Source organism: Bos grunniens, chromosome X (assembly GCF_055505025.1).
Source record: "Bos grunniens cultivar Pamir isolate PY7600 chromosome X, Bosgru_T2T1.0, whole genome shotgun sequence".
NCBI classification, from domain to species: Eukaryota; Metazoa; Chordata; class Mammalia; order Artiodactyla; family Bovidae; genus Bos; species Bos grunniens.
In genome coordinates, this window is record NC_141194.1 from 85,057,182 (window position 1) to 85,080,857 (window position 23,676).

General features: G+C 41.1%; 1 protein-coding gene across 26 annotated transcripts in view; it reads left to right on the forward strand.

Annotated features, from left to right (window-relative positions):
* CHRDL1 (chordin like 1) overlaps nucleotides 1–23,676 on the forward strand; it is a 135,721-nt gene that overhangs the window by 74,932 nt on the left and 37,113 nt on the right. For 8 of the 26 annotated variants that reach the window (XM_086388099.1, XM_086388104.1, XM_086388115.1 and 5 more), the window contains 2 exons: nucleotides 11,438–11,580; nucleotides 12,407–12,500. The exons of 3 other annotated variants lie outside the window; for them this stretch is intronic. In XM_086388099.1, coding sequence (XP_086244225.1) covers nucleotides 11,438–11,580; nucleotides 12,407–12,500 — 237 coding nt within the window. Of the gene's footprint in view, nucleotides 1–11,434; nucleotides 11,581–12,403; nucleotides 12,501–23,676 lie in introns of all 26 variants that reach the window. 15 more of the 26 variants (XM_086388097.1, XM_086388102.1, XM_086388113.1 and 12 more) reach the window with 3 other exon arrangements.

Here is a 23,676-nt window from a genome sequence, read left to right on the forward strand (position 1 = left end):
ACACTTCTGACCCATAAACCCACCTCCCTGAAACCCTCAGAAAATTCAACACAGAGACTATGAGTTTGATAGATGGCTTTGGCCAGAATTCAGGTACTCAGCTAAAGAAGTCTCTCCTGGTGGGCTTCCCACTGAAATGAGGGAGAGGGGCGGGGAGGGCAGACGGGTTGGTTGGAAGCTGAGGCATAGAAGGATTCTTAGTGAACATGATGACAGAAGTGACTCTAGTCACCACTCAGAATCTGGCAATATTTGAGAAGTCCTACAGGGCAGTGAAAGACAGTCATCTTAGTTTGGGCTGCTGTAATAAAAATATCAAAGACTAATGGCTTAAACAACAAACATTTATTTCTCACAGTTCAAGGGGCTGGAAAGTCAAGGTGCCAGCAAATCTGTTGAGAGATCACTTCGTGGTTCAGAGATAGTCATCTTCATCCTGTGTTCTCATAGCTGAGAGCAGAGATCATCTTCCCATTGTCTCTTATAAGGACACAATCCCATTCATGAAGGCCCCAACTCCCACAGACCTCACCTCACATTGGGGATTAGGTTTCCAACATAGGGATTTGGTGAAAAGGACACAAACATTCAGTCTATAACAGGCACTGTAAGGACTAGGCAGCCCCAGATTGTTTCCATTACCGACCTGCTTTCTGCCTTCCAGAAACCCTATCATTACAGATAATAGTAATATAACAATAACAGCATTCAATGAGCACCTGTATGCACCTGGTACTATGCTGAGCACATTATGTGTCTTACCTCATTTCATCTTTACAACAACCTATGAGATGGGTATTATCAGCCCCATTTTATAGATGGGTGAACTGAGGCTCAAGAATGTTAAATTATTTGCTCAGCTATTAAGTGGTAACTAGTAGTGGAGGTGGAGAAGGCAATGGCACCCCACTCCAGTACTCTTACCTGGAAAATCCCATGGATGGAGGAGCCTGGTGGGCTGCAGTCCATGGGGTCGCTAAGAGTCGGACACGACTGAGCGACTTCACTTTCACTTTCCACTTTCATACATTGGAGAAGGAAATGGCAACCCACTCCAGTGTTCTTGCCTGGAGAATCCCAGGGACCGGGGAGCCTGGCAAGCTGCCCTCTATGGGGTCGCACAGAGTTGGACACGACTGAAGCGACGCAGCAGCAGCAGCAGTAGTGGAGGTGGAATTTGAGCAGTTTGGACACTGGACAGCTCTCAGAGGCTGTGTTTTCAGTGATTGCCCCCACATTGAGCCTTAAATTCTGGAATGTTTCACACTACTTGCCCTGTCTTCTATAGCCTCATTATAAATAAAGCAGCAAAGGCCCAAGGTACAATTTAATTATCTAGAAAAAGAACCTATTTTCAGGATTTCCCTGGCAGTCCAGTTAAGACTCTCTGCTTCCACTGCAGCGAGTATGGGTTCTATCCCTGGTGGGGCAACTAACATCTCGTATGCCACAGGGCCAAAAAAAAAAAAGAACCTACTTCCTATTTTCCAATGTTGTCTTCCATGGGCACTGTGGTATGAATTAGTCAATAAGTGCTAAACTTCTCCCACCCCCAGCAAGGCCTCAATGTGATAGGACACAGAACAGTTAAGTTTCTATGGAGGAGGAGATTTTGGGAAAGATCTTAAAATCATAGTCCTCTGCCTAAGGAAAACAGGTCTAGATAAGTCGACACTTTGAGCAGCCCAGGGCAAAAGAAGTCATAATGTTTGGAGCGCTGAAAGGAAGAAATCTAAATGGTAGGCTTTAGCTGATGGACCTGTTTGAAGCAATACCTTTGATTTCAGTGAGCCTCCCAAGGAAAAACTCACCTGCATGCCCATGGCCTCAGAGGGTGAGCAAGTTCCTTTTTAGAAGGGAGCTATAGACACCCACTGTTTGGGATGTATTACTTGTGCAAGATGAGTCACATCCCTGCTGTAGGCTCTGACCTAGCCTAATCAGGATGAGGGCCCGGCTGTTCTTCCTTCCACTACAGTGGTGCTCCAGGGAGGAGCACAGGAGATTTCCCATCAGCACCCTTATTTAAAACTAGCTGTTTCAGAAAGCTATGTAATAGCCCCCCACTCTCCCCAAAGGGGATAAATAGTGTCCGTAGGAGACAGGCATCTCATTGTAGTCACACTGGGAACATGGAGTTCTAGCTAAGGTCTGTCCCAGTAGTAGGAATTGAGTTGGGTTTCTATGACCAGGTCTGTAGGACTGATTTTCTATGGTTGCTTCTTTTTTTTAATTTTTTCCATATGATCTCTTGCTTTTATTTATTTTTTAAAAAAAATTTTTACTGGAGTATAGTTGCCTTACAGCTAGTTTGTACTGTACAGCAAAGTGAATCAGCCACATGTGTGCATATGCATTAGTGCGTGAGGACTAAGTTGCTTCAGTTGTGTCTGACTCTTTTCGACCCAAAAGACTGTAGCCTGCCAGTCTCCTCTGTCCATTGGATCCTCCAGCAAGAATACTGAAGTGGAATACCATGCCCTCCTCCAGGGGATTTTCTCGACCCAGGAATCGAACCTGCATCTCCTGCGTCTCCTGCATTTCAGGCGAATTCTTTCACACTGAGCCATGGAAGAAGTCTGTGTATGCATATATCCCCTCTTTTTTGAATTTCTTTCCCATTTAGGTCGCCACAGGGCATTGAGTAGAGTTCCCTGTGCTGTACAGCAGGTTCTCATCAGTTACCTGTTTTGTACATCATGACATATATATGTCAATCCCAATCTCCCAATTCATCCCACCTCCCTTCTTACTTACACTCCTGATATCCATCCATTTGTTCTCTATATTGGAAGGGACCCAAAATAGTCATCAAGTCTAGCCCCTGGCCTTGAATTATAATTTTTTTTAAGTATAAACTCTTCAAATTTAGTTTTTCAATGCAAAATACATTTGTATCATTTAAGAATGTAAATGCTTATGTGTATATATGTATATATGATGTATATATATGTGTGTGTATATATGTATATATATATGTGTATATGTGTATATATGATCATATGTATTTATGTTCATAGCTGTGCTGTGCTTAGTCGCTCAGTTGTGTCTGACTCTTTGTAACCCCATGGACTATAGCCTACCAGGCTCCTCTGTCCATGGGGATTTTCCAACCAGGAATACTGGAATGGGCTGCCATGCCCTCCTCCAGGGGATCTTCCCAACCCAGGGATCAAACCCAAGTCTCCCCCATTGCAGGCAGGTTCTTTACCATCTGAGCCACCAGGGAAGCCCAAGCCAACTACTGAAGTGGGTAGCCTGTCCCTTCTCCAGGGGACCTTCCCAACCCAGGATTCGAACCAGGATCTCCTGCACTGCAGGCAGATTCTTTACCAGCTGAGCTACCAGGGAGGTCCTTATGTTCATAGAGGTATGTGTAAAAGTATGCAGTAAGATGTCTAATTCACTCCTGTCCCACAATCCATCCAATTCTTACCCTTCCCCTCAAAACGTAGCACCCCCTTATAACTTTTAGTATTTTCCTATGTATCCTTCCTGATTTTCTTTATGAATGTGAGTATAAACTCTTCCAAAAATATATTCTTTTTACAAAAAGCACAGTGTATTATCTGAATCATTTTTCACTTTGCAGTTTCTTTCATTAAATAATCTATTTTTTGTATTAGTACATAGAAAGCTTACTCATTCTTTTATACAGCTGCATACTTTTTCATTGCATTAATCAGCCATCATGTATTTAACCAGATGTCTACTGATGGACACAGAAGTTGTTTCCAATCTTTTGCCATCACAAATGATGGTACAATGAATAATTTAGATTTTTCACACATGGAGTATATCTGTAGTGTGAATTCTTAAAAGTAGGATTGCTTGGTGAAAAATACATATATTTTAAAACTGAATGATATTGCTAAATAGCCTCCATAGTATTTGTATAAATTTTCCACAGCTTTACTGAGAGAGTTTATTAATCAAACTTTTGAATTTTTGCAAATCTGATAATTTAGTGTAGTTTTCTTTCAGTTAATGTGTGACATATTTGTTTCAGGTGTGCAACATAATGATTCAACATCTGTTTATATTTCAAAAATGACCAACTCAGTAAGTTTAGTTAACATCTATATATTTAAAAATTTATATATACAAATTTTTTTCTTATGTTGAGGACTTTTAAGATTTATTCTCTTAGCAACCTTAAAATATACAGTTCAGTTCAGTTCAGTTGCTCAGTCGTGTCCGACTCTTTGTGACCTCATGAACCACAGCATGCCAGGCCTCCCTGTCCATCACCAACTCCGGGAGTCCACACAAACCCATGTCCACTGAGTCAGTGATGCCATCCAACCATCTCATCCTCTGTCATCCCCTTCTCCTCCTGCCCTCAATCTTTCCCAGCATCAGGGTCTTTTCAGATGAGTCAGTTCTTCACATCAGGTGGCCAAAGTACTGGAGTTTCAGCTTCAACATCAGTCCTTCCAATGAATACCCAGGACTGATATCCTTTAGGATGGACTGGTTGGATCTCCTTGCAGTCCAAGGGACTCTCAAGAGTCTTCTCCAACACCACAGTTCAAAAGCATCAATTCTTCGGTGCTCAGCTTTCTTTATAGTCCAACTCTCATATCCATACATGACCACTGGAAAACCATAGCCTTGACTAGACAGACCTTTGTTGACAAAGTAATACACTCTTATTAACTGTAGTCACCATGATGTACATCCCATCCCCATAAATTTTTTATTTTATAAGTCCTCTGAACCTCCTTTACCCATTTCACCCACTCCCCTAACCCCCTGCCTTTGGCAACCACCAATCTGTTCTCTGTATCTACAGGCTTGGGGTTTATTTTTTAGATTCCATGTATAAATGAGATCATATGGTATTTGTCTTTCTCTGTCTGGTTTATTTCATTTAGCATAATGTCCTCAAGGTCCATTTATGTTGTTGCAAATGGCAAGATTTCATTCTTTTTTATGGCTGAATAGAATTCCATTGTGTATGTGTGTTTATGTGTATGTGTGCCTGTGTCTCAAGGGAATTAAAGGGAACATAACATTTCAAGCCCTTTACCTTCATCTCCATATTCCCTGCTCCACCACCACCTCCAAAATGGCCTGTGGATGTGCTGGAACTACACCACTAGAATGAGACAGAACCAGATTAGAAACACTGTCTTCAGGATCAGCCATCAAAAATAAAATAGGAACCAGAGTAACAATAGCAATGACAAAAAGGGGGAGGGCTCAGAGTCGAGGAGATTAGTGATCATGGCTGGGAGCTCTGAAGAGGTTTGCATTTATTTCATAAACACTGAGAGCTGATTTATCTCCTGACTTACAAGAGGCCTTTCTGACTAGCCAAGAACTGGCCTGCTAAGGAAGTAGAAATTTGATGGTGGGGAGAGTGGAGAAGAGAGCCACCAGCATGAAGACTTTGGGTTTCAGAGGATAGGAAGAGGGGCAGTGCCAGGAGGGGAGAGAATGGTGTACCAGAGGACATGGGAAAGGACCACAGACTTCTTGGTAAAAATTACCAGTCACTCTGAAGGGGGAAAAAACATGTCATCAGGTTATTCACACTAAGATATTACTGACAATGTGTATCCTCACAGAGAAGTTTTGGGATTATAATACCTGATTGTCAATAGACAGGGCTTCCCAGGTGGCGCTAGTGGTAAAGAACCTGTCTGCCAGTGCAGGAGACATAAGAGATGTGAGTTCGATTCCTGGGTCAGGAAGATCCCCTGGATGAGGTCATGGCAACCCAATCCAGTATTCTTGACTGGAAAATACCATGGAAATAGGAGCCTCGCTGGCTACAGTCCTTGGGGTTGCAAAGAGTTGGATGTGACTGAAGTGACTTAGCATGCACACATGGCAATAGACAGTCACTTAATCCAAAAGGATGGACTTCTAATGATGGCATTTTAGGCATCAGTGAAAGAAAAGGTGGTTAGAAACATTGAGTATAAGGGGATGTTTTCAGAGCACCCCAGAAGTCAGAGTTCTACTTACATAGATCATCCCTCACCAGGGGAGAAGGAAGTTTCTTTTTGCAACACAACTGTAATCTGATGGCTGAATGCTTGTCTGTATACCTGGCAGTATCCTTCCACTCCTCCCCAGAGTGCTGTGTGCAATTTAACTGGAAATGGGAAGCTAGAAGCCGTGGAGCCTGGTCACTTCTGTTGGAGCATTCCCCTGAAGGGCCCTGAAGCCAGTCTTTCTTCAGACTAATTTTCTGCCAGTTTTTGGCCAGGAACACAGGATGCCTTCTAAGGATAGCTGGGTAGAAGCCCAACCACCTTGGAAAATCTAAAAAGGTAGAATGTACAGTCCAAGGTGGTTGTTCTTGCCTCTGCAGTTCCTTGCATGCTGTGTTGGCCTTCAGAGATGCCAGGAGAGATCTGAGTTCCATATTCTTAGATAGAAAAGCTGAGGCCCAAAGAGGTAATGTGACTTGTGCAAGGTTATGGGAAGTGGGTGCCCAAGACTGGGTTATGACTCAGTGATCCTGCCACCCCCTAGATTTTAAAAAATTCCTTTAGTAAAAATCAAATGTATTTTAAGGTTACAGCATGCTGATCTGATAGACATGTTGAAATGGTTACCACAGTTAAGCTAATGAACATCATCTCATTTATTTTTTGATGAGAGCATCTGAAATCTACTTTCTTAGCAAAATACAATACAGTATTATTAATTACAGCCAACATGCTGAACTTTAGATGTCTGGACTTACTCATCCTACATACCTGCAATTTTGTACCCTGTGACCAGTATCTCCCCATTTCTCACACCTCCCTGCCCCTGGTAACCACCATTCTAATCTCTACTTCTATTTATTTCTAAGATTTCACATATAAGTGAGATTATGTCATTTTTTTCTTTCTGTAACTGGCTTACTTAGTAGGATGTCCTCCAGGTTCAACCATGTTGTTGCAAATGGCAGGATCTCCTTTTTAAGGCTGAATAATATTCTGTTGTGTGTGTATGTATATCTATATATATATACATGTATAGGAAATGTGTGTATATATATAAGAAATATATATATGTGTGTATATATACAAGATATATATATATATATATATATAGGAAATGGCAACGTACTCCAGTATTCTTGCCTGGAGAATCCCATGGACAGAAGAGCCTAGTGAGCTACAATCCATAGGGTCGTACAGAGTTGGACATGACTGAAGTGACTTAGCACACACAGACACATATATATGCACTACAATTTCATTATCCTTTCATCCAAGGATATGGGGTATAGGATGGACACCACTTAGGCTGTCTCCCTATCTTGGCTATTATGGATAATGTGGCAATAAACCTGAAAGTGCAGATATCTCTTCCAGGGACTGATTTCATTTCCTTTCTGCTCCCCAGTTTTAACACACATGGTGTGAAAAGAGCACAAATCAAGGCACGAAAACTATATTTCCTTGTTGACTCTTCTATTAATAGCAGTGTGACATGGACCAAATCTTTTGAAGTATCAGTAGCCTCATTTTCATAATTCTCACTCCCCCATTCTGTTAGGGATATTAGAAGAATGAAATCATAATAAACGAGAAGTTGTTAAGATAAATTTATTGTGTGTAAAACTAGCATTAAGCATCACCACAATTGGTTTCTTTTTCTTTGATTCTATTTTGTCCTCCTCATTTTTGCTTTCTCCCCATCTCCTGTTGAGTAGATTAATAGACTCCATGCGGGATTTCTCTGAAGACGGTTACAAGAAAGACTCTCAAGGTCAAGGCTCGCTGGAAAACCTCACCCTACACAGTTGCCTCCTCATTGATCCCTCGGTGGAAGACACAGTTCAGAACTCAGCCCACATTCTTTTGAGGCAAAAAAAAAATCCCAAACTTTTTTTTTTTCCATTCAATATTCCAAATACTCACCAGCTTCTGTAAGTCATGGCGAATATTATTTTATAGGTCACCCTAGTTTTCCTTCACCACAAAATACAGAGATTTGCTATTATTAGGGCCCAGGGGGCAAATGGCCTGCTTCTGTACTCTCTCCATTGGGTTTCACTCATGTATGCCAGCTGCAGCTGTCTGGTTATGTGTGTACTTTGGGCAGGAATAGGGAGTCAGCCCAGGCCAAAAGGTATGAGTTAGACTCTCGCTCAGATTTAAAACTTTTTCTTTTAAAACAAAATGAAGGAACTTTCTTTGTATCCTGTAAGGGGTCTTTAATAAGTACTTAACAACAAAGGAGAGATTTACTCAGAAATTGAAGTTAGATCAACTTATATAGCAAAGTATAGAATTGAGTTAGTTAATCTAATCACTGAAGCCAAAGAAAGTGTGATATTTTCTGGGTATTTGAGGCCATACATTCTACAGGGACAACACAGCTTTCATGTTCTGTGGTTTGAGTTTTAAATTAAATGGTCCTTTCCTTGTGACAGGTTTGAAGTGATTGGCATCCTAGGAGGTAAGATTCTTGAATCAGTCAGGTCCTGGTGCTACCATTAACAAGTTGTGTGACCTTGGGAGTCAATTAATTTCTTAAGCCTTAGTTTCCTCATCAGCAAAATGGGCATACTTTAATATCTACATCAGAATGTTCTTAGTAATAACCAATGATGTAAAGCCTAGCATATTATTTGGGGCTCAATAAATGTTAACTCTTATTTTATGATGATGATGGATATTATTATTAGTCCTTATAATTTTTAACTACATTCTGAGAACAATTTTTTTTTTATATTGAGTATCATTTACCACCCCCCCCATAAAATGGACTCATTTTCATTATAGTTTTGAGTAATGGGAAAGAAAGGATGGTCTCTTAAAAAAACATTTTTATGGAATTATAATTTACCGTATTGTGTTTTTTTTCAGGTATACAGAAAATTGATTCAGTTATACATACATTTTTCAGGTTATTTTCCACTATAGGTTATTATAAGACATTGAACACAGTTCCTTGTATTATATAGTAAATCCTTGTTGCTTATTTACTTTATGTATATTCAGTTCAGTTCAGTTCAGTCACTCAGTTGTGTCTGACTCTTTGCGACCCCATGAATCACAGCACGCCAGGCCTCCCTGTCCATCACCAACTCCTGGAGTTCACTCAGACTCACGTCCATCGAGTCAGTGATGCCATCCAGCCATCTCATCCTCTGTCATCCCTTTCTCCTCCTGCCCCCAATCCCTCCCAGCATCAGAGTCTTTTCCAATGAATCAACTGTTCACATGAGGTAGCCAAAGTACCGGAGTTTCAGCTTTAGCATCATTCCTTCCAAAGAAATCCCAGGGCTGATCTCCTTCAGAATGGACTGGTTGGATCTCCTTGCAGTCCAAGGGACTCTCAAGAGTCTTCTCCAACACCACAGTTCAAAAGCATCAATTCTTCGGCGCTCAGCTTTCTTCATAGTCCAACTCTCACATCCATACATGACCACTGGAAAAACCATAGCCTTGACTAGACGGACCTTTGTTGGCAAAGTAACGTCTCTGCTTTTGAATATGCTATCTAGGTTGGTCATAACTTTTCTTCCAAGGAGTAAGCGTCTTTTAATTTCATGGCTGCAGTCACCATCTGCAGTGATTTTGGAGCCCCCCAAAATAAAGTCTGACACTGTTTCCACTGTTTACCCATCTATTTCCCATGAAGTGATGGGACCAGATGCCATGATCTTAGTTTTCTGAATGTTGGGCTTTAAGCCAACTTTTTCACTCTCCACTTTCACTTTCATCAAGAGGCTTTTTAGTTCCTCTTCACTTTCTGCCATAAGGGTGGTATCATCTGCATATCTGAGGTTATTGATATTTCTCCTGGCAATCTTGATTCCAGCTTGTGCTTCTTCCAGCCCAGCATTTCTCATGATGTACTCTGCATATAAGTTAAATAAGTAGGGTGACAATATACAGCCTTGATGTATATTAGTTGGTACCTAGTAATCCCATACTCCTAATTTATCCCTTTCTGCCTCTCCCATTTCTCTTTGATAACTATAAGTTCATTTTCTATTTCTGTGAGTCTGTTTCTGTTTTAATATAAATTCATTTATATTATTTTTTTAGATTTCACATATAAGTGATAGCATACAGTGTTTGCTTTTCTCTTCCTGACTTACTTCACTTAGTATAATTTCTAGGCCCACCTATGTTGCTGCAAATGGCAATATTTCTTTCTTTTATTATAGATTAGTAGTATTCCATTGCATATTGCATTGGCCAAAAAGTTCTTTAGGTTAGTGAATACGTTGTTCAATGAAGTTCTTAGTAAAAATGAAAAATGTGTCTTTTATTTTTACTTTAACCCAAATGAACTTTTTGGCTTACTCAGTACCACATCTTATTTATCTTATTTATGTTGATGGACATTTATGTTACCTGCATGTCTTGGCTATTGTAAATAGTGCTGCTATGAATATTGGAGTACAATGTTCTTTTTGAATTATAGTTTTCTCTGGATATATGCCCAGGAGTGGGATTGCTGGATCATATGACAACTCTATTTTTAGTTTTTAAGGAACCTCCATACTGTTCTCCATAGTGGGCGTACCAATTTACATTCCCACCAACAGTGTAGGAGGGTCCCAGAATGGTCTAACTCTCTAAGCTTCCTTGTCAGGAAACACACCACTCTCCTTATTTCTCTTCCCCCACTATCCCACAGCTCTGCTTGTATCTATTGTTAATCTGTACACTGATGATTAGTTTAATCTGGGCACTTGTTCAATAATAGGTAACTTTTGCTGGTCCTTGAAAATCAGATAGGACTTCAGTAGATGGAAAAGAGGAGAAGGAAGGGGACCATCTTAGTGGAGGGATTGAAAACAAGCAGACTCCAGAGGCTGGAACAAGCACACGCCAAGTGTAATAAAACATGGGAGACGGTAAAGTTACTAGGGTAGTTATAATAGGTGGTTCCTCATCTGAAAAGACTCCCTCCCTCGAGACAAGTTAATACCTTCTTTGTCTAAGACTGGTAGCTCTATCATGGCAGGAGCCTTGTCTTTCTTCACTAATCTCTGCCTAGTGCCTATCACAGTGCCTGGTATATAGTGAAGTTGCTCAGTCGTGTCCGACTCTTTTGCAACCCCATGGACTGTAGCCCACCAGGCTTCTTCATCCATGGGATTCTCCAGGCAAGAATACTGGAGTGGGTTACCATTTCCTTCTCCAGGGGATCTTCCCAACCCAAGGATTGAACCCGGGTCTCCTGCATTGGAGGCAGACGCTTTAACCTCTGAGCCACCAGGGAAGCCCACATAGTAGGTGCTCAATAAATGCCCAAAAAGTGAAGGGTTGGATGGTTGGTCATGTTAGTTGTTATTCCTGTCTGGCTGCTTTAATATTATCGAAGTCATTAGCCCCTGAATCAGGGGCTATTTTTAACTCCCTCTGTGTTGTACAGCCCCACCTGCTGTTTGTTTGGGAATTTGTGAAATTCTTTGCAATGATGCCAATACTTGGTGTGGTTTTTTTCCACCCTGTCCCAGAAGACTCCTTACCCCCAGCGAACAATAAAATGACCAGCAAGTCATGTGAATACAACGGGACCACTTACCAACACGGTGAGCTGTTCATGGCTGAAGGGCTCTTTCAGAACCGGCAGCCCAACCAGTGCACCCAGTGCAGCTGCTCGGTAAGACCCTGTATTTCAATGTCCTCTACCCACATAAGAGCTCTTCCATACACATACCTTTAGTTTGAGCCTACACTGTAGGGTACTTGATTGAAAGAGGATGAAGCGCATCTAAATCGTAAGCCTCCCTGATCTTCATCAACCCTGATAATCTCTGTTGAAAAGGTTGGACCCAGCCATATCCTTGTCTTAAAACTTTAGGACAAAGATGAGCTGATGATCTTGATCTGTACTTCTCTTCACAATCATTATACCACAAGTGCTTTCATCTGAAGAACTCAGTTATTTGATGCCTTGGAAATGCTATGGGTGGAAAAACCACTGGCACCATCTAGCAGTATCAGTCCAATTCACAAGAAAATGTGGTGTCTCTTGGTTCCCATCTCTGACATATTCTGTTAACGAGATAGTTCTTTGCCCTGCAAAGAAAAACATCTCGAAAAATGCTTGATCATAATGATTCCTGTGACATTACTTGTCAAAAGAATTGTATACTTCATGAATAAGGTATACTGATTACATCACCATCTAATTGTGCAGCCCAGAGAATGTAATAGATAGAACCCGATACTTTGTTCTATCTTAGACCAGGGTGCCTGATGAGGATTACCATCTCTTCTGTGACTCAGTCTCTGGCATGGAGAAATAATAAGTGGAAAAAAAAAATAAACGCATCATAAAATTTAAGAAGTGCCTAGGACTGACTGCAGAAGAGCAGGGGGAAAGGATGTATTATGTTTGAACCCCTACTCATCCCAGGTACTGAGCTAAAGCCTTTACATGAACTTCAGCTCCTTCTGACCTTAATTTCGTTTCTCCCCAGCAGGAGGGCAATGTGTACTGTGGTCTCAAGACTTGCCCCAAGTTAACCTGTGCTTTCCCAGTCTCTGTTCCAGATTCCTGCTGCCGGGTGTGCAGAGGTAGGTATCCTGTATTCCAAGACCCCAGGTGCTACCATCTTGAGTAGCAGGATTTAGAAGAGGGAAATACCTGTCCAGTGTTTTAGCAAAAGGGAATTTTCTATGCTAGCCTTAAATTTTAAGGGTGCTTTCAATCACAAAAGGAAAAAAAAATAAAAGCATTGTTTTTAAAGGTCACTGCCCTAAAGAAACCGCACTGCAGCACAGCAGGGGGAGAGGGGTGAGATTCATCTAGCTTGGCCCCTCCATTATTGTATTGTAAAACATAGGGCTTTTCCATACACAGCCTTAACAGGAAGACTTGGCCTCCCAAAGCACTGATGTGAACATTTTGAAGATTATGCTGGGCAAAGGTAGGGGTATTTTTCAAACCCCACAGTAAAATGCTGACAAACTCAATAACAGCAAAATGGAAGGCATCATCTTCTCAAATTATATTCAAAATGGAATTGTCATCTTCTCAAAGCCAGTTTTTTTCTTCTTTGAGTTTCATTTCTTTGATGACGGCACTCTTTTTATTCTTTAGGTTTCCAAGATCAAACAGCATTACCTTTAATTTCTCCTTTATTACCTCTTCTCAGATTACCAAATCTATCAGCAGTCCTTTATATCCCCCCTTTTCCCACTTTCCCTCCTAATTTTGTCTTCTTCCCTTCCATCCAGTTAACATGCTCATTGAACGTCTACTATATGCTCGGCACTGTGCTAGAAGCTGGATACATAATGGTAAACATAGTAGTCACACAGGGCGCTGCTAGACTGTATGGCATCTTCATGTGAATTACAGAAAGGATTACCTTACTTAAGATACTTGACTTGCCATTTGCTGGAAAATCCTTGTGAATGTACCTCCTTAGCTGAGGCACCCTTATGCAGGACACAACCTATATAACCATATGTGGCATACATAGCAGCCAGGGTATGTTCTTTGCCCTTGTGGAACCCACAGTTTACTAGAGAAGACAATAAACAAACAAGCAAACACATATCTAAATATAAACGATGTATGTACTGTAAAGTAAATAAACAAGGGATTGAGATAGAAAAAGAGGTGAAGGCATTTAGTTGAGTTGTTGGAAAGGCTTCTCTGAGATGACATTTAAGCTCAGACTTGAAAGATGAAAAGGAGTAATCCATGCAAAGGTCCTGGGGGAAGAGTATACCAAGCAGAAAGAAAAAAATAAGTTCAAAGGACCAGGCAAGGAAGAGCTTAGAGCATTCAAGGAGCTTTGGACCAGTGTGGTAGGAATATAGTGATTGTGGTCATAACTGACATTTGGTGAGACTGAAGAGATGAACAGGAGTCAGATGATGCAGGACCTTCAAGGCCATGGTAACAAGTTTGGATTTCCATTGTGAAGTGCATTGGGAAGCCAGCAGAAAGTTGTGCAGGAGATGTGATGTGATCCAGTTGATGTCTTCCAAGATCTCACTGGTTATTGTGTCCACACTAGATTGGAGGGAGGAAAGAAGACAAGTAGAGAGACCAAGAGGATGGATGTAGCAGTCAGTCTCTCTGGTATGAGAGGCCAAGATTCAGGGCGGGGCACACAGTATAGAGTAGTGGTTCAGACTGAGGTCTTCTGGAGCCAGGCTGCCTTGATTCTAATCCCAGTCCTGCTACTTTCAAGCTGGGTGATCATGAGCCATGTATGTACTCACCTTTCTAGCAGTCTTTACATTAAGGATTATGTTAGCACCAACCTCCAAACTGTTGTTAAGTTTAAATGAGATAATACAGGAAAAGGACCTAGGACACTGTCTTCCATAAAGTGAGGATTCAATAACAAATACTGAACAAATTTGAAATACAGCAAGTGCTGAATCCTCAGATTTAACTAACCATGGTCTGAACATATTGGAGAAAAAATAAATCCAGAAAGTTCCAAAAAGCAAAACTTGAATTTGCTGTGGGCTGCCAACCATTTACATGGCATTTACATTGTATTCCCAACTTCTAATACTTAGGTATTATGAGTAATCTAGAGATGATTTAAAGTGTATGGGAGTATGTATATAGGCTATATGCAAATACTATGCCACTTTATATAAGGGACTTGAGCATCCTTGCATTTTGGTATCTGCAAGGGTCCTTTGGAACCAATGCCCTGAAGATACCAAGGGATGACTGTATATTTAGAACACTGGTTCTTGGCTATGGGTACATATTGGAATTACCTTGGTAAGGGGAAAGGGGAATGAAGGAGGTGATTCCAATGTGCAGCCAAGGTTGAGAGCCACTGAAATAGAGGGAAAATATGATGGGATTTGCTAGTAGCAAATGGGTGGTTGACTCCCATACATTGAAAGTGAAAGTCACTCAGTCCTGTCTGACTCTTTGCAACCCCATGGACTATACAGTCCATGGAATTCTCCAGCCCAGAATACTGGATTGAGTAACCTTTCCCTTCTCTATAGGATCTTCCCAAACCAGGAATCGAACCCAGGTCTCCTGTATTGCAGGTGGATTCTTTACCAGCTGAGCCACCAGGGTAGCCCAAGAATACTGGAGTGGGTAGCCTATCCCTTCTCCAGTGGGTCTTCCCGACCCAGGAACTGAACCGGGGTCTCCTGCATTGCAGGAGGATTCTTTACCAGCTGAGCTATCAGTAAGCCTTCCCATACATTACTGCCAGCTTAATCTTCCAAAGAGATAGCCTTAACTGTGCTACACCCCTACTCAGAAGTCTTTATGCTGACACACATTGTACTTACTCAATGCCAGTCGCAGTTCTATGCATTTTACAGATATGAACTCATTTAATTTCATGACAACCCCGTTGGGGGTGGGGGAGTTTATGATTATTAACCTCATTTTACAGATGATGAAACTGAGGCAGAAAGAGGTTAAGATCCTTGTTCAAGGTTATGTAGCTAGTGAGTCCAGAAAAGGCAATGGCACCCCACTCCAGTACTCTTGCCTGGAAAATCCCATGGACGGAGGAGCCTGGTAGGCTGCAGTCCATGGGGTCGCTAGAGTCGGACACAACTGAGTGACTTCACTTTCACTTTCCACTTTCATGCATTGGAGAAGGAAATGGCAGCCCACTCCAGTGTTCTTGCCTGGAGAATCCCAGGGATGGGGAAGCCTGGTGGGCTGCCATCTATGGGGTCACACAGAGTCGGACATGACTGAAGCGACTTAGCAGCAGCAGCAGCAGCTAGTGAGTCAAAGAGCTGAGATCTGAACCATGGAAGTCTGGCTCCGGACTCTAGGCTTCTAACCACCCCACTCTGCCACTGAAAGGAATGGCTCCCTGGTGCCTGCAGAATGTGTCCACCCCTGACTCTGACAGTGAAGGTCTCCTGAGTTACCTTTATAGGTCCACATGCTTGCATTCTTGCACCTTGGGTTCTTCCCATATTGTTCTTGTGTGGTCTCACTTTTGTACCTTTGCTCTCTCCTCAGCCCCTCAATATCTTTCAAACTTCAGTGTGCTTAGAATTACCGGAGAAATTATTGAATTTCACCTCCCTGGACCACAACCACAGAGATTCTGTTTTGGTGGCCTTGGGGAGGGGCCCTGGGATGTGCTTTTAAACTGGCCTCATCATCCATTCTGATGCAGGTGGTCCATAGACTTTCGCTTTGAGAAACCATCCCTACAACAATGTAGATGACTGGGGGTGGCCTGAAATGGTGGTTTTACATCTGAATTTGGTGCACTTAAATTGAGCATCTTAAAAGTTTGAAACCTTAGTAAACCAATAGAAGAGTGACCAATGTCAGTCTCTGATTGGTCAGAGCATCTAATCCCATTCATATGGTAAGCCAGTTTGGGGTGAATGAGAAGCAACCATTTCACAATAAGGCTGGGAAGAAAAAGTGACAAAATGGCTTCCTTAGTTATATCTATACAACATGTACAGTAAGACTTGAAAGGAGAGGATATTGCCTGTCTCTAGAATATCCTTTCCCTCGGATTTCACTTGTGAAAATCTTGCCTACTCCTGAAGCCCTAGCTCAAATGCAGCCTCCTCAGATGCTAACATAGGTAGTCCTCAGGTCACATTTTGTCTTTTTTGTTTATTTTGTTTTGTTTAATTTTTTATTTTATATTGGGGTAGAATTGATTAACAGTGTTGTGTTAGTTTCAGGTATACAGCAAAGACATTAAGTTATACATGTATCTATTCTTTTTCAAATTATTTTCCCGTTCAGGTCATTATGGAGTGTTGAGCAGAGTTCCCTGTGCTATGCAGTAGTCCTTTCAGTTATCCATTTTAAATATAGCAGTGTGTACATGTCAGTCGAAAACTTCTAATCTATTCATTCCCCCATCCTCCCCCCTCCACCCCAGTAACCATAAGTTTGTTCTCTGAGTTTGTTTCTGTTTTGTAAATAGTCCATTTGTATCATTTTTTTAGATTATGCATATAAGTGACATCATATGTGTCTTTCTCTGTCTGACTTACTTCACTCATAGATGATAATCTCTAGGTCCATCCATGTTGCTGGCAACGGCATTATTTCATTCTTTTTTATGACTAATATTCCATTGTATATACATCCCACATCTTCTTTATCCATTCCTCAATTGATGGATATTTGGATTGCTTCCATGTCTTGGCTCTTATAAACAGTGCTGCTATGAACGTTGGGGTGCATATATCTTTTGGAAATAGAGTTTTTCTCTTTTCTGGATATATGCCCAGGAGTGGGATTGCTAGATCATATAACTCTATTTCTGTTTTTTTAAGGAACCTTCGTACTGTTCTCTCCAGTGGCTGTACCAATTTACATTCCCACCAACAGTGTAGGGGCATTCCCTTTTCTTGGCACGCTCTCCAACATTTATTAGACCTTTTTGATGATGGCCATTTTGACCCATGTGAGGTGATACTTCACTGTGGTTTTGATTTGGATAAATACTAGTGGGAGGGTCTTTCTCTCTTCTTTGCCTTCCCACCTTCATTCCAGTTTCTCCACCCCTAAATCCTGCTTCTCCTTCAGAGGCTGGCTCAAACGCTACCTCCTCCATGATTTTTTTTTAATCCTATAAATTAGGACTAAATTCCCTCCTCTCTAAGACTTTTCAGGACCTCACCTGTGCTTTTCCAGTGGCATTTATAACCTTAGCACCTTTTGTCTTTTATTATATGTGCCCATGTCTTATCATCCCTACCAATATGTGTTCCTCAAGGCAGTAACTATTTTGGGCTCATCTTTTTTCCCCCACTGTGCTAGGCACAGAGTAGGTATTGTTTGAATGAACACACACTAGCTTGGAAATATTGCCAGAAAGTTTATCATGGTTGGAATTAGATGCTACTAAAATAAGATATTGGTCTTCCCTGGTGACTCAGTGATAAAGAATCTTGTCTGTTGATGAAGGAGATGCAGGTTCAATCCCTGGGTTGGGAAGATTCCCTGGAAAAGGAAATGGCAACCCACTCCAGTATTCTTGCCTGGGAAATCCCCTAGACAGAGGAGCCTGGTGGGCTACAGTCCATGGGGTCACAAAGAGTCAGACATGACTTAGCAACTAAACAACAACAACAAAAATAAGATATTTTTTTTGTTTTTTCTTCCTCTGAATTACTGACTATGGTGATGGTACTGGCTTTACATTCATTCATGGTCAATAGGAAATTAGGTGATCCCTCATATTGCTTTTTATTCCCTACCTTACTTTAGCACACTATAACTAATATTTCTTTTAGAAAGAAATGACCTTATTCTTAGTATCCATACAGGCTCATCTTTTTTACTATGCTTTTTGCACCAGCCTTTACAGGTCAGCATGAATTTAGTTGCAGCCTAATTTAATGTATGCTTCAATAAGGCACTGGATCTTTCCATACCTGTTTCTCACAGTGTGTGTACTGTCCCTCAGTACAACTATGAACTTTCAGCCAGGAAAGACTCTTTTGTTCCTTATCTCCTTTCCCATCTTTGTCCCAGCTTGAGTCCACTCCAAAGAGAAGAGAGTCCGTTTTTAAAAATTGAAGTATAGTTTATTTACAGTATTGTGTTAGTTTCAAATGTACAATAAAGTAATCCAGTTAATTATATATATATATGTAATTTTCAGATTATTTTCCATCATAGGTTGTTATTAAAGATACTGAATATAGTTTCCTATGCTATGTAGTAAACTCTTGTTTCTTATCTACTCTATGTATACTAGTTTGTATCTTTTAATCCCATACTCTTAATTTGTCCCTTCCCACCCCTTTCCCCTTTGGCAACTATAAGTTTGTTTTCTATGTTTTTGAGTCTGTTTCTGTTTTGTATATAGATTCATTTGTATTTTTAGGTTCCATGTATAAGTAATACCACAAAATATTTGTCTTTGTTGGACTTACTTTACTTAGTATGATAATCTCTAGGTCCATCCACATTGCTGCAAGTGGCAATATTTTATTCTTTCTTATGGCTGAGTAATATTCTATTGTATATGTATATATATGTATATATACATGTGTATATATGTATTTATATCACATATTCTTAAACCAACCATCTGTCAATGGGCACTTGGGTTGCTTCCATGTCTTAGCTATCATAAATAGTGCTGCTATGTACATTGGGGTGTATGCATCTTTTCCAATTAGAGTTTTTCTCTTTTCTGGATATATGCCTTGGAATGGAATTTCTGGATCATATGGCAGCTGTACTTTTAGATTTTTTAAGGAAACTCCCTACTGTTTTCCATAGTGGCTGTACCAATTTGCATTTCCATCCATAGTATACAAGGGTTCCCTTTTCCGCACACCCAAGAGAGTCCATTTTTAGCAGAGGTGTACACGTGGTTACTAATATAACCAGCTAATTGCTATAATCCAGTTGTTAGGTTAAGGTGATTTTGTTTGGGGAAAATAATGTGAAATCTAAACTGAAGAACAATTGATAAAGGAAAGTGCAAAAAGATGTATTATTGCATCCAAGAGGCAATAGAGTGCAATGCAGATAGGCTCTGAAGCCAGAGGACATAGTTTTGACCTGGCAGAGCTACAGTCAACTAGTAACTTTATCTTGGGCAAGACACAACCATTCAGGACCTCGAATCTCTCAGCTGTGTAAATGCTAATTATGATATCTACAACCAACAGAAAGGTTGTAAAAATTAACTGAGATGACAGAAGGTAAGAGAAAGTCCAGCAAAGAGTTATTGCTTAATAAGTGACGTGTGAGTGCATTATGACTATATTTATTACCCTGGGGTTAAGCAGAATTGCACCTTAGCTATCTCCAATAGTCTTGCCTTTTTATTTCCTTAATGTACATATACAGAAGTTTATTTCTAGTCCTTCTCATGGCAACAGATCCTGGGACTAACTATCTTCTCAGTGGTTTTCTTGTCATGATTCAATTTTCTTTTCTTTTTGTTATGTCCTCAGAAGCAACAGATAAAAGCTAGTTGTTACTGATCGTGTACTGCCCCTTCACACACTTGACAATTCATGAAGTTCTCTCTTTGCCATCTCTTCTCCAGCCTAAATAAACCATTCTCTTTCATCTTCCCCTCTCAAGACTAAATCTTACACTTTCATAAAATTGATGCTTTTTTCTCTGTCTTTAATGTCTTTACATCTTTCAGTTGTATATAATGTGATTGAATCTCCTTTGAAGTTAATTTTTGAAGCACCTAGTTATTTTTTTTTTCTGTTGAAATGATGTTTTTACAAAGGTATACCTTGTGTAAGCATATTACTCATTCAGCAGGGAACCCAGACACATTTCTCTTCTATGTTGGCCGCCCTAATTGCAGGCAAAATACTGCAGAAGAAATAACCTTTTGAGCACTGAACTTACAAACCTTAATATAAAAGACCCCATTGAAATAGTCTCTGCACTGTCACCAAACACTAATGTGTGCCTTTCTTCCTGGGTCAGACAGCAATCTTAGCCATGGATTGAATCTCAACCCCAGTCTCAATTGTTTAGACTTGTCTTTGAGGCTAGGACAGTCAGGAGAGTGTTGGCAGGGTGTGTCATTGCTGGCACTTCAGCAAACCTCATCTAGACTGGAAGCATAGTGCACACAGCCACTGGAACCTTAAGGGAAACTTTATCAGCAGGAAAAAAAAAATAACTCTTCAGAGATTGTACTATGGCCACATTCTGGGCAGGCAGGCCTTAAACCCAAACCCAGTCCCAGCTTCTTCCACCATTTATCATTTCTGCTTCCTGTCTTCTGCCTATCTTGCCAAAGCAAAGGGGAAGGCTATGTTCTTAGACGTTAAGCAAGGGAGACATATATGGGGTAAGCTATCGGCATTTTGAGAGCCAAGCCTGCATTTGGTAGATGGTGTACATACATAGCACTTGTGTGGGTGCATGCTAAGTCGCTTCAGTCATGTCTGACTCTGTGTGACCCTATGGACTATAGCCCACCAGGCTTCTCTGTCCATGGGATTCTCCAGGCAAGAATACCAGAGTGGATTGCTGTGCCCTCCTCCAAGGGGATCTTCCAGACCCAGGGATCAAACCCACGTCTCATGTCTCCTGCACTGGCAGGCGGGCTCTTTACCACTAGCACCGCTTGGGAAGCCCATTTCTAGGTTTAGAGTAGCCCAAGTATAAATATCTACATTCTTTCATTCAACAAACACTTGTTTTGCAACCACTAAGTACCTGGCACTGTGTGAGTACTGGAGATACCATGGTGAACAAAACAGGCATGGAACCAGCCATCATAGAATTTAATGAGGAAGATAGACATGTATCAAATATTGAGACAAGTGAATATGAAATCATAATCATGCCACATGCTATGAAGGAAAGGTGTTATAAAAGCCAATAATTGACCGAGGCTCAAGACCATCTCTCTGGCCTCAACTCACACCATATTCCTCTTCGCTCTCTGTACCCCCAGGATTTGGGAGAATTGACTCAAAAGTTCTGGGTATAAGTGGCAGCAGTCCTATCCTCCTAGAATCTGTGACTTCTGATCCCACTATGAAACCAGCCACCCTATTTACCCTATTTTATAGAAGTATCTATACTGTCCTTCTTGCATTGTACCTGCTGCATATACTCAAGTTCAGACTTCACATATTAAGGAACTACTTGATCGTGTTGTTCCATGTTTACCATTTCTTACCATATTATCTAATCTGAGTTCTGTAGCTTATCTTTAAAGGTCCTCTGTCAAACAGTCAGACTCTTCCTTAATTCACTACCCATCCTCATTTCTTCAACACCAACACACACACTTTCTCCTCTAGACTGGCACTTCTCTTTTTATAATATGCCATGTCCTCCCCACCTTCAGCCCTGTCATATGCCCTTCTTTTTTACATGCAATATTATATTTGTTTCTAAGTGTTCAACATTCATATACATTATGCATTGATCACCAAAATAGTAACCATCTATCACCATGCAAAGTTATTACAATGTTATTGACTATATTCCCTATGTGGTACATTATATCTCTGTGACTTATTCTGTAACTGAAAGTTTGTACCCCTTCATTCCCTTTGCCTATTTCACTCATATCCCACCAGGAAGCCCCTTGCCTAATGAGATTGATCTGAAAAATATTGCTAAGACTAATGTCAAACAGCATGCTGCCTATGTTTTCTTCTACAAGTTTTATGATATCAGGTCTTACATTTAAGTATTTAACACATTTTGAGTTTAATGCTGTGGGTACACTGGTGGGTAGGGCAGGCCCCAGGCATGCCTGGTTGTGGGACCTGGTGGCTCATGACTGCTATGGGTACACTGGTAGATTGGGCAGTCCCCAGTGGTAATAGGCTAGAGGGAGGATTCCAGAATGGTGCCTACCAGTGCCAGTGTCAGCACAGTAGAGTGAGTTTACAGAAATGGCTGCCACCAGCATCTGTGTTCCCAGTGGAGTCCCAGTTGCCTCCTGCCTCTCTGCTACTACTCAGAGTGAATGAGTTTTTGAACACACCTTCAGCCCTCCAGCTCTCCTGAATGTAAACCCCACTGGTTTTCAAAACCAGCTCTTTTGCTCTTCTTCCTGGTGCACAACTCCTGGGCTGAGGGGTCCAATATGGAGCTTGGACCTCTTGCTCCTTGGGCAGGACATTCGTGTTTATATCCCTCTCACCTTGCCAGAGTGTGGGTCCTGACTAGATGGCAGTCTCCACCCCCTTACCTGTCTCATCGTGGTTCCTTGTTTATATCTTCAGTTGTGGAAAATATCTTCTGCTAGTCTTCAGGTCACTCTCAGAGGTGGTTGCTCTGTAAGTAGGTGAAGTTTTGGTATGCCCATGGGAGGTGAGTTCAGGATCTTCCTCTGCTGCCATCTTGATCCTACCTCCTGTTATGTGCCTCTCTTAACTCTTAATCCCCACAAGCTTGGAAGAGTTTCCTACTCCTCTTTTATCAATTAGGATCCTGCCCATCTTTCAAGACCCCAGCTGAAGTTGCAGCTCTTTTATTATTATTATTTTAATTTTTACAATGTTGTGTTAGTTTCTGCCATACAACAATGTGAATGGGCCATAATTATACATATATCTCCTCTCTCTTGAGCTTCCCTCCCCTCCCCCCGCACCCCTCTACGTCATCACAGAGCACCAGGATGGGCTCCCTGTGTTATACAGCAACTTCTCACCAGCTATGCATTTTACACATGATATGATAGTGTATATATGTTGATTCTATTTTGTCCATTCGTCCCACTCTCTCCCTCCCCGTCTTGTGTGGGGGACTTGTGTCCACAAGTCTGTTCTGTACATCTGTGTCTCCATTCCTTCCCTGCATCAATACTATTTTTCTAGATTCCGTATATATGCATTAATATATGATATTTATTTTTCTCTTTCTAACTTATTTCACTCTGTATAACAGGGTCTAAGTTCATCCATCTCACTAGAACTCACTGAAATTCATTTCTTTTTATGGCTGAGTAATATTCCATTGTATATCTATACTACATCTTCTTTATTCATTCACCTGTCAATAGACATCTAGGTTGCTTCTGTGTTCTGGCTATAGTAAATAGTGCTGCATGCATCTCATTTAAATAGCCTTACCTGATCATTCTAGTCCTCATTGGTCTCCTTCTTTGACCACTTCCAGGGCTTGGTCAGGTTGTAGGAACAGCAGCAGGAGACCCAGATTTTGATCCCTGGGTCAGGAAGATCCCCTGGAGAAGGAAATGGAAACCCACTCCAGTATTCGTGCCTGGAGAATTCCGTGGACAGAGGAGCCTGGTGGGTTATAGTCTATGGAGTCACAAAGAGTTGGACA